We start from the raw sequence: 18,338 nt of genomic DNA on the forward strand, positions 1-18,338 counted from the left end.
AAGGTATCACATACAAGTAGCTTCACAGCTACTGTGAAGCCTAATGCAGTCTCAAATAAATAGCCAAACAGTTTAAAACTCAACTTCCCCTACAAACCATTAATACATTTAATACCCTGATTTTCTTAAAGACTACTGCAATGCTCAGATTACATTACTGCAGACTGAGTTTTGTTTCTTACAACATATCTAGCATGAGCCTCTCTGAAGAGCTGCTCTTTCATCCTTCTGTATAAGATAAACCCCAAACTGTTCACCATCCAACTCTGAAATCGATCTGTGTAGTGCTCTTTCAAGCACTTGCTGTAGCAAGGTGCAATATCAGCTCAGCTCTTGCATAATTTCATGTTGGTTCACTAACCAACACAGGCTGATGATCCTGCTTGCTCTGTTGACATTCACAAATGCAACACAGCTCTGAATACATAGCCACAATTCACACTTTGCAACTGAGGAGCCAGGAATTGTCACTACAGACTCTACTGACACAGGTGAAATAAAAGCTTTCAATGAAGAGTATGCTGTGCATGAAAATAAATCTCAACAGCCTCCCAAAAAGTGGTTTTCTATCTCTTATTTGGGGAATTACAGGTCTGGTTTGGTTGTTTTTTTATATATATTTAGAAATTACCTCCCTTTCCTCAAATAGATGACCTCAGAATGGTGTCTGCCAGCAGATGATGACCTAAATCATTGACTATGCAATTCTGGCTGAACACCCTCAATACTGGACTGACATGTTAAGGATTTGTAGGGATACTCTTCAACAAGAGAACAGTGAAAAGCAAAAAAACCAACCTATTCCTGGCAGCCAATGGGTCATCTAAAGATCAACTGCCTAGAAGTCTGTAAGAATCCACTGTGTTCTGAAACAGGGAATCATGGTGCACATCACGCATCCTGTGACTATTCTCCCTTCTGCAGCTGAAGTCTTGAGATCAAAAAACATTTGCTGGCAAACCTTTAACATCATTTCCCATGCCTTCTGATGTATTTCTTATAGCACAAAAGCCCTGAAGATCCTGCCACTTGACTTTTTTGGCTTATTTTCAAGGTGTGAAAACGCTTATGTCTAAACACACACACAGGCACCCACGAGTCCTGTCCTCCCATGAAGTCTCAAGCACTGAGTCAAGATTCTCACGCTGGGGACCTGGCACCTCCCACAGTTTTGTGCAAGGCCGAAGAAACAAAAATGGTTAGATATCTGACCAATAAAGCATTGCTTAAATCTGTAGTACAAAACCTTCCACGGAGGACTAACACAGAACAAAGATTAGCCCTTACACAAAAAGAGAAATATAAATTAATTGCCAAAAAGGTCACAATTCAAAGCTTCCAAATGCATTCCTGCAGTATTCACTAACGAACCTGTCAGACTGTTTAACTAAAGCCACTGACTTTTACCATAGCAGGCACTTGACACTAAATAACAAGCAATTTAAGAGAGTGTTTTGATGCTAACTGGCAGTCTTAGCAATGAAATTACAGTCAAATTATCATTTAAATTTGTGAATTTGATTTTGATAGAAGGCTACCAGCAGGCTTTATTATCACCAGAGCTAAGTCCCATTGTCTGCTCTTGAATGCAGTATAACTTGCAAAACAGAAACCCCAATGTCATGTTTCCTTCAACAAGCAATGGAATCAGACTTTCTAAGAGACAGACCCAAGCAGTTCCCTTCTCCCTCATGCCTCTCATAAGTGATTTTCACAAACTGACTACCATTTTTTAGGCAAGAAAACAGATTTTTGATGCTTCACTGTATTGTTAGGAAAAAAACCCCACAACTGTATTTTGTTACTCCATACCTGTACCAGGACCAAATTTAAGTGCTCTGAAAAGCAGTAATTAAAAGAAAAGCTGAAAGACAGAAATAGAAGCCAAAAATTCTAGGGGCACCTTTCAGTTTTTAGCCCAGACATACTGAGCAATAAGGAGAAAATGAACTTCTTAATGCTTCAGCTTCCCCAGCTGTGAAATGTTAGTAGAGATGCTTCCCTCTGCCACAGCATGCTGATGAACCATTCACTGGTGTCTGCAAAGGACCGCAAGATGCTCAGGTGGAGGCAAGGTAAGAGAAATACATCAAATACCCATAAAAACTGGCAGAGCATTTCTCTGCTCTCTGATCTATTATGTCCATCAATTTGTGGGAGAATCCTGAAGTCATGACTTGACAGACCCTCCATCTGCACACTGCTGATTAAAGCAGCTTCTACTTTCACGCCTTGCTACCAAGTCTTTTAACTCCTAGGAGGATACTCTCTTACCTACAACTACATCACAGGGTAAGAATTAAAAGGCTTTCAAATAAATCAAAGCTACCACCTTGCACTTATACTTTAAGACATTAAGAACGGTGAGGAAAAACTGGTACATTTTCATACCTGTAACCTATGTGCTTTGTTTAAACTGGTCCTCCAGGAGCTTAAAGAACTCTAAACTCATGTTAAGTGGCAGTGCGGGAACAAAATTGAAGAGTATTTCCCAGTTGCCTGTTCTTGCCATCAGATCGAACTCACTCAACCCACACTGCAAAGAGCAAGCTTGGTATTCTGTTACAAGCATGACAGCATCAGTAAGCCTCAGAAAAAGGTGTCATACATGGAATTTCTGTATTATGTTTGTTATTTGGCAATCAGAAACCCACTGTGATTTCCTAAACACTTTACAGTCAAAGAGACATTTATTTGTAAAGTACAGTAACAGTTTAAGTGTTTTAAGTGCTAAAGAGATACAGCATCTTGCCCTTGCATTCTCACCTACAGGAAAAGATCTGTATGCAGCATTTCCAAGTACAGTGATAGATAGCAATGCTTTTTGTTATTTCTGGTCTGCTAAGAAAAAGTAAGCTTGTTGGGGAAATATATGGATGGTTTATTCTTTTTGCACAGAAACTAAACTATTCAGCTCAAAATTTTACAATGCACTACTTCACACAAGCAAATGCAGTCTTGTCATAAGAAAAATACCAGTATTTCATCATGTTAATATAAAGGGATGGTACCAGTCTATCACTAAGGGAAAATAAATCCTATGGTACAAATTCCACCTAACTGAAGCTGATTTTGACACTCACCTGACCATAAAGATGTCCTAAAAAAAATTGATTTATTCAGCAAATGGTCTCAATGGAGAGTTCTGGACACAGACCTTAACTGAGAGTAGTGTAAGTGCACTATGGAGAATGCATGGCTGTGAGAGGTCTCAGTAGCTGTGAGAGATTATATTATCAACCACAAAAACCTCATGGCTCCCTTTTCCTGCCCCCCCTTCCCTCATCTCTCACAGCTGAGAACTGTGTGAGACTGGGAATAAGAACACAGTATGAATTTGAGAATCTAAAACTAACTTAGCAAAGCTAGAAATTAACTAGGGATTTTCTACAGCCATTGTGTGCACTGGTGTCCCAGGCTTCCAGGGTGATGGTGTGATGTTACTAAGCAATATTCCCCTGTGCACTTGCCTAGTTGCTCTGAGACAAATACAGTACTAAGCATTATAGCAGCACAAAGTAACTGAGGCTTTGCAAAAATCAGATTTGAATTAAAAGATCCATTTAACTTAAAAAAGGAATATCTTCCCTTGTTTATAGTACTATTACCATTGCAGCCAGTAAAATCGGAGACAGATTTGTTACAACCACTTCTGGCAACGTATTTTAAAAGTTGATAATGAGCTGTAGGTGAGGGAGAGGTCATGGAAAGCACTGTTAAGAATGCCATTCATAAGGAACCAACGAAAACATACTTATCTCCATGTGTTTTCAGTATTGTCTATGGATATATTTAAAAAACCTAATCCATCAGCATTAACTACAAACAGCCAGACTCTGATACTACAACTCCTTCCAACCCTTGAGGTTTTCTAAGCACAAATCCCTGTGCTTATTTCCAAGTAACTCAAAATAATCTTGTGTGGTATCAGATAAACATTGTGCTTTAATACAATAAAACGATGAATCACAAATGCTTAGCATTTAGTACTTCAAATTAAGTCAATACTTCCAGCTCCCTCTGCCAAAGTACAGGCATTAATAGAGAAGCGCTGCAGAAACAATAAAGTAGTTATTATAACATTTTAGTGACCAAAGGTCAGGCTCTGGAAGGGATGATTAATTCAATAACACCCCTGAGCACTCATCTATACATCTGTTCTATAGATACTGATTTACAGAGAGCCAGAAACCAGAACTGACAAAGCAGCTGACAATGAGTTTGAAATCAACTTCTACAATGTGTAATTACAAAATTGTGATTAATTAAGATGAAAAACCTTTACATGCTTCTCCAGACTGCTCTGCTGGGCATCAGAAGCCAGAGCTGCTGTGAAGCAGTGAGCAGGAAGATCAAGTGGCAAGAAACACTGAGCACATTGGCTTTATTTTAATTAATATTAAATTGGCCCATGAAGCATAACTGAAATATACACACCAAAGAGCATTCCTATGGCTGAACAAATACATGGGTTTTTTTAAATAAGAGCTTACAAAAGAATCAGGCACTTCCTTTGCATCTTTGCCTTCCTCATACAAAGAGCTACTGTTCCTTAATCCAAAAGCAATCCAAATGATTTGCTGGAATTAACTTCTAACACTGGCTAATTTGTTTTTATTCTCATTCTTCCTCAGTATTTCACTTCCTTATTAAACAGCTGCCACAGAATAGCACTGTAAACTGGGAAGATGACCAGAAAATGCCTCCAGAGAACATTGTACCAAAGACACTTCCTGCCCAGCTGAATGCTGCCTATACAGAGTTGTCTCCTACCTCCACTGACCCCAAAGGCATCACCTTCACTGATGAACCTGTAATTACAGAGTAAAGGCAGAGTACTTGTCTCAACCTGAAGAACACTCTATCACATTATCTGATAAGTTATTTGAAACAAAGCTTACAGTTAAACTTAACCCACTGCACCTCTCAGTATTACCCCTATTTTCCCTAACTTCCTGTAGCATCTTTATTAGCCTGCCTTACACCAATAATGAAACCCAGGGTATTTTCTTTCAAAATCCAAGAAAGCATTGAGATAACCAGACTCTAAAAAGAGGTTCCACACCAGGACCACTGATTTTTGAAAACAGTGATGCTTGAAAACCAGCAGTGTTAAAATACTCATTCCACTTGACGTTCTGATGGCATCCAGCCAGGGATTCAATGCCAGAATCCACCACAGAGCTTTATTTGATTGCTTAATTGTTTCACAAGGCCAATTCCTAGACAAGCCACACTGTAAAACTTCCACATGAGAATGCCAGGAATAGTCACTTTTGCAAAGCTCAACACTACTTACAAAACAGGAGGCTGGCTTTCAATTTATAACATTGTACTGTGAAACCCACCTCATTTGCTTTAAGGCTAAATACATTTTTGTCTTTAAATGAATACCACTCCTTTCATTCAAGGATCAAAGAACTTCACAAGTCCGTGGTATTTGTAATACGGCACACACCATTATCCCTGTTTTACACACTAAAAGGTAAACCAGAGGTTGTTGCACACCCACCATGATGCAGCACATCTGTGGCAGAACCAGCTCTAATAATGAGGAGAGGAAGGGTTTTGAGCACAGTAGTTCTGCAGCATGACTAGTGAGAATGTTCCTGGCACTGTTACTTACTACAGTTGCTGGACTGTTTCTTTTACAAAACCCCCTTCTCTTCAAATCAAAACAGCACCTCAAAAGCAATCTTGAACAAGTTTTATTATAAGCTTTATCTTGTAAAATCCGGTGTATAAGAGCCTTTTGAGCTAGTTTATCTTAAAAAAAAACAAATCAAAACAGCATATGCTAAAGGAGACAGGAATAGCTGGAAGGTAATACAATCCATACATCACAATTTACTCAAAAGGTCACAGTAATGACTCTCAGAAGCTGTTTAAAAACCAATCAAGATTATTTCAGTAAAGGGTATATAAACCACTGTTATATGTTCAACATTTTAGCATAAATGGGTTCCTACCCCTTACTCCAATTCTAAGTTCTCTGGTCACAATCCCCACATTCATTTAGCCTGCTCTTCTCCATCCCATTCCTCCCCAACTGGTGAAAGCCAGCACTTGTGGCACTCATGGCAATTCACGGACACACTGACAGACACTGTCATCACATTCATTTATAGTCTTAAATTATAAGGAACTAGCAGCAGTTCATAAAGCAGCTTATCTGTCAGTCACAGGAAAAGATGAGCGCACACCACCCTTCCACAGCCCCCACTCGTCAAAGAATCACACCGTAAAAGTCTCTATGTTGCCCAAGGAAAACACAAAAACCCCAGATTCTTGCCAAAATGCATGTACCGGATTCACCTCGGCTGACAGACATAAACACCGAAGTTATGTCAACCAAGCAAAGGTGCCTTTTGTCAGAGCAGGTGATCTCAGCCTGTCAAAGCGGTTCGGCACTATGGAGGGTAAAACTTCAAACCTACTGTAAACCTAAAGCTGAACTTGCTGGTATTTCACACAAAATGTGAAGCCCCCTTTGTGTTTCCAAGTTTGCCTGGCCATTTCCTTTGAGCGAGTTAAGCATGGTCATGCCAGCACCAAGACCAGAGGCATACCACAGCTATTAACTTACAACTGCATCAATTACATGCTCTTTTGAAGACATCAGCTTGCTGAAACTGAAGTTTTAGCCCTCATGAAAAGCAATTTCTGGATGTGCTCATCTCAAGTCTCACAGAGAAAGCACACTGTGTGTCAGGCCAGGTCATAGAAGCTCTCTTGCTCCTGGGCCAGTTACTCCAAATTCAGGCTTCTGCAACACTCCCAGACACCCCTGAAGACCAGTAGTCTGGATCACTGAAAAGAGAATTCACACTGATCTTACTGCACTATCTAAAGAAAACATGGGTTTACTAGTATGATATGCATCTAGTCGCTGTGCTGTTCTCAAAGGAAACCAACAGACAAGCCTTTCTTTGATCAACACGCTTACTGAACAGAACAGATTCTAACATTATATAATAGAAACCAAATAAACATAAGCAGACATAATGGATTCATTACTGATTAGAGAAAATGTGAAGTGTTTAATCATTCATCAATCTATTCTTACATGCATGGTAAACTGTACTCAGCCAAAAAAAGAATGTAAACACAAAGTTCAGACCTGTTACACATGTCTTGAGAACGACTAAAGCTTTCTTGTTATTTTTAACTTAAATGTGATCCTAACTTCGGTTCATGAAGAAAATTAACAGACTGGCTAAATTATTTTGGGGAAAATAGTCTAATAATTTCTAATAGTTATGTTATTTTGATTAATATCATAGAATCCCAGACTGGTTTGGGTTGGAAGGGACCATACAGCTCATCCAGTTCCAACCCCCTGCCACGGGCAGGGCTCACATTCATGTGGGTTGCTCATATATAAAATCCAAACCCCAAACCAAAAATCTAACACATCTCCCCACAGGCTAGAAGTTAAAACTGGTACTATGTTGAGAAGGAGGAATACACACTCTAAGAGCTGTTAGAAAAAAAAAGAGAGATGATACTGAGAGGGAGAAAACCAGAAATAACATCTCAATTCTCACAGGCTAGTACGGGGTACAATATGTTTCAACATAATGTGTGTGACTACAATGAATAATACAGCTATTTGTGCTTTCCGTACCACTTCATCTGCCATAAGCTTCTGTGGAATGGAAAACTACTTACTGTTTAACCACCTCAGTAATAGCTGTAGTTTATTAAATTAGTTCTAGATTTATTTGCAGAATAAAACCCCCAAGAATATATAATTTTTCTCCCTTTTAGACTTCAAAAGCTGCTGTCTTGTACTGCAATATTAAGCCAAAAAAAGCCCAGGAAGCAACCCCAGGTCTTAAGATTTTTACAGGTGTAACTCCTACAAAAATAGTGTTCTGCATACATGTGCAGGAGTTGACAGATGCTCATATGCACTGAATCCAATCACTAAATCGAGGCCTGAATTTATATAGCTTCATGTAGCAAGACAGAATCATAGAATCCCAGAACAGTTTGGGTTGGAAGGGGCCTTAAAGCTCATCCAGTTCCAACCTCCTGCCATGGGCAGGGACACCTTCCACTAGACCAGGCTGCTTAAAGCCCCATCCAACCTGGTGTTCAACACTCAATCCTTCTGAAATGCCAACTTTGTGCAGTCATTTGCCTCTACTGAGATGTTTTGGTTTCCCTCCCATGGGTTAACGAGAACATGAGTCAAAGCAGAAAAGAACATGAGTGGCAAAGGAAACTATAAAGCCTAAATTTTATCAGACATACAAGCTGAAATAATAGGGGGAAAAAACATTCCTCTTAGTCAGAGCTGTCAAAGTGTCATTTGCAATAGGAAGAAGAGGGGAGAAGAAAGCGCTTCTCTGAAGTTTACACTGACAGCTTCTCTTGAAATATCACACTGACAAGCCAGATAGTCCCAATCATAAGATCTGATAGGAAAATCCACCCTCTTGGTGGGTACAGAGATCTGAAAGCAAACAAGCAGAACTCTCACTCACTCCCAACCCTTCCCTGGAAAGGTCAGAAACCAGCTCCCCATTGCTTCTATCACTGAAGTTAAAGAGCGATTCCTCTTCTGCACAGCACACATGCCATCCCGCAGATCACCTCACTCCACAAGCACACGCCATCAGCTTCTATGAGCTAAGAGACTAACCCAGTTAATTCAGTAAACAGGATCATGGATCTTTATTCTGCAAGACCGGATTTCAATACAATGAGGCTAGGGATGATCTGTGCACGTGTAGCTATGCAGAAGATACGTGCTTGTATTCTTCATATCCATGTTTGCAGATACATGCACAGATGTACACAGAAAGATGACATTTCTGGCACAGGAAATCATCAGGATACTGTTCACTGAAGCCTGGAAGGGTACATGAGTCTCCCTGGTTATAAGACACGTGCTTAGGTATTTGCTATTACTGACCGCTTCTTGAGACAGAGCCTATGCAAGGTGGTCCTTTGGTACAGCACGGCAGGGCCACTCCTGTGTTCTCATCCCCATGAGCTCCATAGACTGCACACTATTAATTAACTCTTTCCATATAGGCACTCTGGGAAGTTTTGGAAAAGGCCTGGAGAAGGAAAAGGCTTTACAGCTAAGCGCTCCAACACTGTTCCAGGCAGCAGGGAAAGCACCGAGAGTCTGTCTGCTGGCTGAGCAGGTCAGAGTTCTGCGAGAGGATGGAAGAGAGACTAGAGAAAGGCAGACAAGGAGAAAGGAGAAAAACTAGGAAACGCTAGTGTTCTGCAGCATCTCTGTCTACTTCACATCTTTCTACTGTGCTTAGAACAGAACTACAATTTATGAGTTAAAGACCTCATTTTGGCAATATTTGAACTGGCTTCACCCCTACTGCAGAATTTATACTCAGCTTACCCAAATAAAGCGGTACATAAAGTAACACCCAGACTGTGCAAACAGTCCCAAAAAATTAGACAGTCATTAGTCACTCGGATTATGCAAGACGGCACAAGAGAAGCCGGGGGGGGGGGGGGGAACCGTGATCCTGACGGTAGCCACACATTCCTGGGATGCCAAAGAAAAGCCCGGGTGCTCTTCACCTTGCAGCGGTCGCAAGGAGCGCTCGGAGGGGGCACCCCAGGGACCCACAAGTGCCCGCAGCCCCCCCCCCCCCAAGGCAGGCAGGCTCCCGGGGGGGCTCCCCCAGGGCTGACAGAAGGCCGGCCCCGGGGCAGGCCGCAGCTCACCTCGGTCTCCACCACTTCGTGGTAAGCGGGCGGCGGGTCGAAGCCGCCTCCACCGCCGCCGCCGCTGTCGCCGTCGCCGCCGCGGGGACCCTGCCCGCCGGCGGGGGAGCCGTGCCCGCCCGGCGGGCCCTGCCCGCTCTCCATGGGCTCATAGCCGCCGTAGTGGAGGCCGGGCCGCTCGTTGGTGAGCAGAGCCACGGCCTCGTTGATGTCGTTCTTGGCCAAGCGCAGGGCCTTGCGGATGGCGGCCGCGTCCGAGAAGCCCATGCAGAGCAGCGTGGTCATGTGCTGCTCCTCCTCGCTCTCCATGGCCGCGCCGGGCCGGGGGAGCGGGCCGGGGCCGCGAAGCCGCCGCCGCCGCCGCGGCCGGGCCCCCCCCATAGCAACCAGGGTCACGTGAAGGGGGGCGGTGTTGCCAGGGGAACCGAACCCTCGCTGCGGTTCTGTGGTGGTGCCTCAGTGGTCGGCCCGGGCCTGTGCGGCGGAGCCCGGCCAGAGGGAACGGCGGCCGGCCTCCTGCCCGCTGCCGGTAGTTCCTCCTTTCATTGCGGTCTTTACTAGGGAATGATCCCCGCAGGGGCACGGCCGGCGGGGCGGTGACTGGTTTTCACGGCGAATCACGACAGGCCCTTGAAGGGCGGGAGGAGGAGTTGGTGAGGGGAGGCCGGGCAAGGCGGGAAGGCGGGAAGGCGGGAAGGCAGGGGCTGGTGTAGCCGGAGGTGTCTGTGGGCAGGCGGTGAGCAGGTGTCGTCTGAGGTGATGAGGGTGGGTTTTAACGAGAAACGAAGGGCTGGCTGCTGCTTAAGGCTCCAGCTGCCTGGGCTGGGGATGGAGGAGGTGAGTGGTAGCTTGTGGGGCTGGTCTGAATGGAGCTCACAGGGGTGTAATAAGAAGCTGGGGTCTGGCTGCAGTCCGAAGGGCTGTTGTCACTGCCTGCTTCCAGGTTGTTTATTTGTAGAAATGTGACTTTTAAATGTACAATACAGTCGAGATGCAGATCTCCAGAGGAAGCCATGAAGATGCTGCAAGGGCTGGAGTAGCTCTGCTCTGAATCTAGCCTGAGAGAGCTGGGCTGGTTCAGCCTGGAAAAGAGAAGGTTCCTTAAGGAGAAGCCTTAGAGCAGCTCCAGTGCCTAAAGGGGTTACAAGAAACCTGGAGAAGGGCTTTTGGCAAGGGCCTGTAGGGACAGGACAAGGGGAATGACTTTAACCTGCCAGAGGTAAGATTGAGATGAGATATTGGAAAGAAAGTTTTCATTATGAGGTTGCTGAGGTGCTGGCACAGGGTGCCCAGAGAAGCTGTGGCTGCCCCATCCCTGGCAGTGTTCCAAGGCCAGGTTGGACACAGGGGCTTGGAGCAAGCTGCTCTAGTGGAAGGTGTCCCTGCCTGTGGCAGGGGTTGGAACTGGATGAGCTTTAAGGTCACTTCCAACCCAAACCACTCTGGGATTCTATGATTGTAAATCCATACAAAATGGACTGCAACCAGATATAAAAATAAAAAAAACTTATTGGTAGTGCCCAATGCAGAATATAAGTTGTGTATTTCTTAAATACACTTAGTGAATTCTGGTACTGCACGAGATTTGGTATATCTGGATCTCTGTCAGACTCCCTGGCAAAATTTAGCACCTCATTTTAACAATATGTTTTCTATGTCCAGAGAAGAGGAGGAAGGAGGAGACGTGTCAAGATTTGTCAAGGTCAGGACTGGTATTTGCATGGATGCATTTGTCTTCAGAGGTTCATGTTTTCTGATAAATTATTTTGTGTTAACAGTGGCTGACAACACTAAAAGCACTGGGGTTAGGAGTCTAGAAAGAGCTGTCTGAAGTCTTAGATACAAATCACATTCAGCATAAAGGAAACACTCAAGCGTAGGCGACCCCAATAGTATTTAGGTGTCTAACCTACATTAACTATCAGAGCTCAGTGTCTCTCTCTGCTCCTGAATTTTTCTGTGGAAAGAGAGAAAACTAATGGATCACTTTGGACTGGCAGGGTTTTGGGTTAACTTTCAGATTGTAGTATACCACCGGTGGTCTCATATTCCTTATATAATAACCCCCAAAGTAATCACAGTTCCTTCATCTTGCTCATTCATCTCTCTTTTTCTGTTTTTTTTTTGGTAGGCTGGCATTCAGTGGAATGGATGTAATGCACATCTGGCTCTGAACTTCAGCTTCTAGATCTACGGAAGGCCTTTCATTCATGCTGATCTCCAGTTATAAAAGAAACAAGAATTTGTTATGGCTCAAGCTTGGCTTCAGCAAAATTCCAGCCCTTCAAATGCATTCAGTTAACGTGCTGAATATTGACTCACTGCTTACTCACGTGACCCACATTTAAATTACACTTTCTCATTTTTGTAGCATATCATAAATAATGGTTTAATCCTCACAGCCTGATGAAGTCAGTTGGCATCGTTTTTCCTTGCTAATGGAAGAAAAGTTTGTAGGATAAAGTAAGATATTTTATTAGATGTCATTATTGCTTTCAGCTTTATTTCAAGGAAGTGCTCCTGTAAATTTGAGCTGAGCTAAGTAATGAAAACATACCAAAAGTAATGGAGGAACTGATTGCAATCCCAGGTGGCTAAGAAAGAAGAGAGTGCTATAACATTGAGTCACCTGTGCTTTATAGTCCAGCTGTTCTGAAGGAAGTTTGAAGGGAATTTGACTTTGCCAATATTTAAGGGTGACACTTGGACACAACAGCTCAGCATAACTGACAGGGGTACTGGTCCTAAAATTAGTCTGTGCTGACTTCACTTACAGCATCTCTCTTGAGACTGCTTAAAGGACAAGATTGTATGTTCCAGCTTAGTGGAGGAATGGAGGTGCACCTTTTCCACAAGCTATTCAGCCTGGAAGTCCCAGTTTCCAAATGTTTTTCCTGCATTGTCACTTCAAGAAAAGTTGCAGGGAGGAGCACAGCAAACTTGGCTAACAGAGAACAAGAAAAGCAGTGAGAGAGTCTTTCCTTATGGGGCACCAGGAGGCATAAGGGAAGGACAGAAAGTAGAGAACAATGATCCTCAAGATCTGCTGTTGGAGTTTGTGCTGTGTGATTGCCAGTTTGATATGACACATAGTCCTGGGTTCACTAGTTACTTGATGGTGTCACTTCATGGAAAGTAGTGACTTTGTACAGAACCCATCATATGTGTATCCTGACACACATCTGGACACGAGAAACCCTCGTGTTACAGAAAAGACATTTTGGAACAGAAACAACTGTTTTGGTAAGTGGTCATGCTGGGACATCAAACCTGGCTCTTTGGGTTGACCGTGGTGGTGTCAGTTAGCCTAAAAATAGGGCTTGATGGAGGATTGCAGTGATGCTTTTGCAGGGATGTTACAGTAGGACTGTTCAGTTAATTTGTCTTTTTAGCTGAAAATGCTTTCATGCTTCTCTTCGTAAGCCTGTCTTAAAGCCAGACCTGTGCTTATAGTGCTCTCACTATTTAAACAGCAAATAACAGCATTTTCTCTCAAAAAGAAACAGCTGTATTATTCTAGTGGAACATACAGATGCAGCCAAACTAAGAGCTGACTCTGTGTCTTGTTGAACTTGAAGGTTTCCCTTGTTGTTTACAGCTGTTGGGGAATTCCAACCATAATCTCAGACGTAATTGGAAAACATCCTTTGCCACCCTGATTTTGTTTCCTCCTTGGCTGTAACTTTGCAGCCGTAATTGTTACATATATACCCTGAGACTTTGATTGAAGAGAATGTAATTTATTATGTTGCCACCAAATCTTTAATTTATGTCTTTTACTCAAGGAGTATCTTTATCATATCTTTCCCTTTTTTTGTTAGAAGTGCCGTAGGTATATACTGTCAAGGAAAGGTTAGTAGAGATAAAAGTTACTGTTCATAAATCTTTTATAAATAATAACTAAATAAGGGAAATCAGGACAAAATTTAGCGACAGGGCTCCACCACTATATGGTACATAAACACAGAAGGAGTTGTGTGAAAACTGGTGTTGCAGTAGCTAGAATAAACTCCTTCGCAGTTGCTGAATGAAAGAGGAGTGGGTGTGAGCCTATGTGAAACCCTGCTCCTTCATTTGGAAGCAAGAGCACTCTCACTGATGTCAATGGTTTGGGATTAGGCACCTGATATAGTTGGATCTCAGGTCCCTGCCCACCTAAACATGCCAAGCACAGAGGAACAAGTTTATGAAAGTTTCCCTAATCTTAGGGTTTGGATGGGCAAGGCACTTCTTTTGGTATAGCAGGCTACTGGGACAAAGGAATTCTTTACTACCTGAAGAAAGAGTATCTGAGATGTCACAGAATCCAGCTTTTGTACAGTATTGAGAAGAATTAATTTAGGTTTTCTGGAATGACTTTATCTTTCCTTCCTTCCTTTTATTCCTTGTCCCACCCAGTCTCTTCCAGTTTCCTGCTTCTGATTTATTGATAGCTAAATGTAATAGGTGGGTTTTAAGAAAGTGCATATCCCCCTGAATTACTGAAAATTATGTTTCTTACCTGTGCATATTGATGGATGGTGTCTGGTTGCCTTTAGCAGAGGGGTTGAAAGTATTTGTGTGTGAAGAACTATATGACCCACCTGAAAAGCACAGCTGCAATGGCCTGATAACTAGGTAGATGTACTGATGCATTCAACTCCTCAGGTAGCTGTGCAGCTTCACACCAAAGATTTTTAGCAGGCACAAGAAGTGTGTGAGTGTTCACAAGCACCAACTAAACAGATTTATGCAATAGACCTTTAGACTTTGTCTATGCTAGGAGTTTTTTGCTGCCTTCACAGCTTTTGGCTTGCTAGAAAGGAGATTTGTGCTGGGGTAACTGCCAAGGCAAAGCCTGCTGTCAGCGGTGATTTGCAAAGAGGCAGTTTACCTTAGTTTCAAGCTGGGATTCATGTACACTAGTAGTCATAATTATAATATTTAGCTCTAATTCAGTGCTTATGAGATGAATATCTAACTAGCCTTCTAGGAGGATGGAGAAGTATCATTAGCTCCTCAACACTGATTTTTACAACTGCTTCAAACTGTAGTGGGGCTGAAAGGGAAAGAAGAAAGGTGAACAGATCTCGTGGCGTTGATGTGCCTCCTCCAGAAAGTCTGTCCCTGTTGTTATTCTTGTGCCCAAAAGGAACAGGAGCTGAACCACGACTGTTTTTTTCTGTGGCAGGAGCTGAGTACCCCCTAGTCTCCTGAATACAAAAATGAAGTTTCATGCTGTTTCCCTTGAATGGAACAGCATGATGCGAGTGTGAAAAGAGTGGAACAGTATGTTAAGGGAAACAGGACTGAAAGGAGAGAGCAGCTGACTCCAGGGGCTGAGCAGATCTGCCCCCTCTGCTTCACTGTATGGGCTTGTTTTCAGCTCTTCAACTCGGACCGTTTCGTGGGTCTCACAACACATCTCCTCAGCTCTGGCCTGGGAAATGAAACAATTGTAAGGAAGTTGTTCATTCTTCCTGAAACAAGCTGTGGCAAATGAAAGCTAGGGCTGAACTTCAGAACAAGCTGAAAGCACTAAGATGCAGAAATGCAGGGTGAAGCCATTCAATTGAATCAGTTTTGGAACAGAGCCCTGAAAAAACCTGCAGTTATGACTAATCCATTTTAAATGTGTGTGGTTGTAGGTAAAATCACTTCTCTTAAAGATCATTTCTCTTCCTATGTTGATTACAGTTCTTCACTGTCATTTTGGATGACTGATGTGTTGACATGTGAGTTCACTATCAGATGAACTGCACTGACAGAATTATTTCTGGAGCTGGAGTGGCTGAACTGCTGGTGAAGGGGAGAAACAACACAAACAGGATATTCAGCACCCTGAGACCCACCCAGGGGCAAGCACGTGAATGCTTCCTTGAGCCAAGTTAGCTTAGGAAACTTGACTGCAAAGCTCAGTTTGTGCAGGGACATGCTCTTGCAGTGACATTTTTAGGAGTGAAACAATCTGAAATAGAAACTTCTGGTGTTCTTGTTGCACTTTAACAAGTCTGTCAGGCACCACACAGTTTTACAGGGTAGTCTTTAGATGCTTTTATTTTGTCCTGAACTTGTCCCAGCCTCGCTTGCTGATCCCTTCTCAGAGAACCCTCTGATGCTGTGATACAGAGCCGCTGATGTTAACACACTGCATTAAGGAGGGGAGATGTTGTGTGTGACACGGTGTTGGAGTGTCACGGCTGTGGGGATACCAATCCAACATTTATAGACTGCAGTCTTATCAGTAGAGCTGTCAATAGGTGCATGAGTTCAGTTCAAACAAGCAAGAGACCATGGGGGGGAACAACATGGAGACTGTTTTGGCAGGTGGGAAACAGTACAGTGAATCCAGTGCTCTTGGGATATGCCCAATTTACAGACTACATCAGTCTAACTAAGGGCAGTGCAGTGTGGTGGCAGTGCTTTTAGTAACACGCAGTACTCTGAGGGTGAAGGCTGTTTTCTGTAGAGTGTGTGTGTATGTATCTGATATCCAGGAACAAAAGCAGTTGGCGTTTCCCTGGTGTGGGATGAAATGTGGTGCAGTGTGATAGAGCAACAGGGAACTCCTGGCTGGCTTTTTTTGCACTGCGCAGATTCCTTTTGAATTGGGTTTTGACCTCTAAAGCAAGACCTGCTTCTTCAGTTTCTCATTGTCTAAATTATGTGTTAAAGCTTGAGAAACAAGTCTGTGAAGCTGGGGGATTTTTAAGCTCTAATTAGAGAAAAAAATAAAAGAACAGATAAGAAAGAGACTGCTGAGGGAGAGAACCAAATGGAAAACATTTTACAGATCTGGTGCCTTTTATTTCACTGTTCCACAGCAATGCAGTGGGAGCCCAGCCTGTGTGGTGCTGGGCTGAGATCAGCACGAACCCCTGGTTTTTATTAAAGACTAGTCTATAACTGTCCTGGTCTTAAGAGGCACCTCTACCTCCTGATCAAAGCACCACCTTGTTTGCCCTCAGTGCTGTGGAAACCCAAGGTCATGTTCTTGCTGCCAGGGTTTTGTACTGGGTAGGGCACAGTAGCTGGTTCGTACCAGCAGCCCTATGCAGAAGTTTGGAGGTGGGAGAGGTGAAAACCACTATCCTGACTAAAAAAGTGGGTTTTTTTTTTACTACTACTATTGCTTCAGGTGTATTTGCACAGGATTTCTTGATTTCTCAGTCAGTCAGATTCTTTTGTTTCATGTAGATTGTTAAGTGCAGGCTGAAACTGAAAGCCAGTGCTGGATGGGAGGGAGACAGCAGCTTTGGTGCGCCTGAGGAAGGTCTTAGTACTGTGCCTAGGGATCTGCAGGTGGGACTACAGGGGAGGAGGAAGCACAGGATTATATTTGGTTCAAACACAAGGCTCAGCTTTCCAGAAATATCAAGAGGTCCTTCAAGGCTGTGAAAGCCTAAAGCCTCAGATTTCTCCTGCCTCATCTGCCTGCTGGCACACAGAGCCTTGTTGTCCCTTTGTTGCATTTGATCTGTCAGTGACTCATTTGAAGGCTCTCTATCTTCACCAGCAAGGTGCTTCAGGGCTGAGTCGCACCCATGTAGCAGCTCTGTTACACTGTTATCAGCTACTCCTTTCACTCCTCTGGTGCTCCCAGCCTTTGATCTGTTACCATACTGCAGCAGCAACTTCCCTTGTTTCTTAATGCTGCATTACATTGTGCAAGGCCATCACCACTCCACAAATGCGGCAGTCTGCTGCCTCTGCACTGCTCTCACAAGTGCATCCATGCTTTTTCTAGAAAGCATGAAATAAACTCTTGTTCCCCTCAATCCTCACATAATCATAGTGGAAATTACTATGAGATGGCAATTTTCATCAGGCACTACCTGGAGGTATAATGATATAGTTAATTCTCCCCTTCCTTCTCCCTGTTGCATTTGTCTGGCTGCTGCAGGGGCTATACTGCCATCCATCCAGCACCTGGTGCTGTGGGCTCAGAGTGGTCTGTAAATCCTAGTGCTACTGAGCAGTGATGAATCTTGACCTCCAGCAGGAAGTCCCCTTTTGCTGGCCAGGCTGGATTTTGTTTAATTTCAGGTTGATTCTGTCAAAGCCAGAAAGACCCCAGTGGAAAGAAAGGTGCTCTGTGTGTAGCAGGAATGAAAACCGTGTTTTACAGGTTTTTTTTTTTACAGTGACATGGTCAAAAGCAGAGACAACATAGTAATTTAAAACCTATTTGCTTAAAATTGGCTAAATAGCAGTGTAAGTGGCAGTCTTCCTATATCTAAAGGGGACCTTATCTGAAGAGGGACTTTTTGCAAGGGCATGTAGTGGTGGGACAAGCGGGAATGGTTTTAAACTGAAAGAGGGTAGATTGAGATGAGATTTTAGGAAGAAATTCTTCCCTGTGAGGGTGCTAAGGTGCTGGCACAGGGTGCCCAGAGAAGCTGTGGCTGCACCATTCCTGGGCAGTGTTCAAGGCCAGGTTGGACACAGGGGCTTGGAGCAAGCTGCTCTAGTGGAAGGTGTCCCTGCCCATGGCAGGGGCTGGAACTGGGCAAGCTTTAAGGTCCCTTCAACCCAAAACATTCTGGGATTCTGTGATAAATTCCTAGTAGTGGTGGAGGCAAGACCAGTATCAGTACCTGAGCAGGTTCTGCTGGAAATGGTGCTTATCAGATGACCCAGCAAAACCTTCC

The 18,338-nt window shown here is 43.5% G+C and overlaps 1 protein-coding gene and 1 long non-coding RNA gene across 3 annotated transcripts in view; one reads left to right on the top strand and one right to left on the bottom strand.

Annotated features, from left to right (window-relative positions):
- The window catches only part of USP24 (ubiquitin specific peptidase 24), a 66,886-nt gene extending 56,837 nt beyond the window's left edge, over nt 1–10,049 (bottom strand). For both annotated transcript variants that reach the window (XM_057409250.1, XM_057409249.1), the window contains exon 1: nt 9,709–10,049. In XM_057409250.1, coding sequence (XP_057265233.1) covers nt 9,709–10,017 — 309 coding nt within the window. In that variant the 5' untranslated portion in view covers nt 10,018–10,049. The remainder of the gene's footprint in view (nt 1–9,708) is intronic.
- Nucleotides 10,050–10,254: 205 nt separating this feature from the next.
- LOC130599091 (uncharacterized) overlaps nt 10,255–18,338 on the top strand; it is a 38,220-nt gene continuing 30,136 nt past the window's right edge. The window contains exons 1-2 of the long non-coding RNA XR_008972150.1: nt 10,255–10,357; nt 11,840–12,727. This is a non-coding gene — a long non-coding RNA (uncharacterized LOC130599091). The remainder of the gene's footprint in view (nt 10,358–11,839; nt 12,728–18,338) is intronic.

This window comes from Pezoporus wallicus, unplaced genomic scaffold, assembly GCF_028554395.1.
Source record: "Pezoporus wallicus isolate ANWC-B61680 ecotype Strahan unplaced genomic scaffold, APGP_CSIRO_Pwel_v1 contig_8108, whole genome shotgun sequence".
In the NCBI taxonomy this organism is placed as follows: Eukaryota; Metazoa; Chordata; class Aves; order Psittaciformes; family Psittacidae; genus Pezoporus; species Pezoporus wallicus.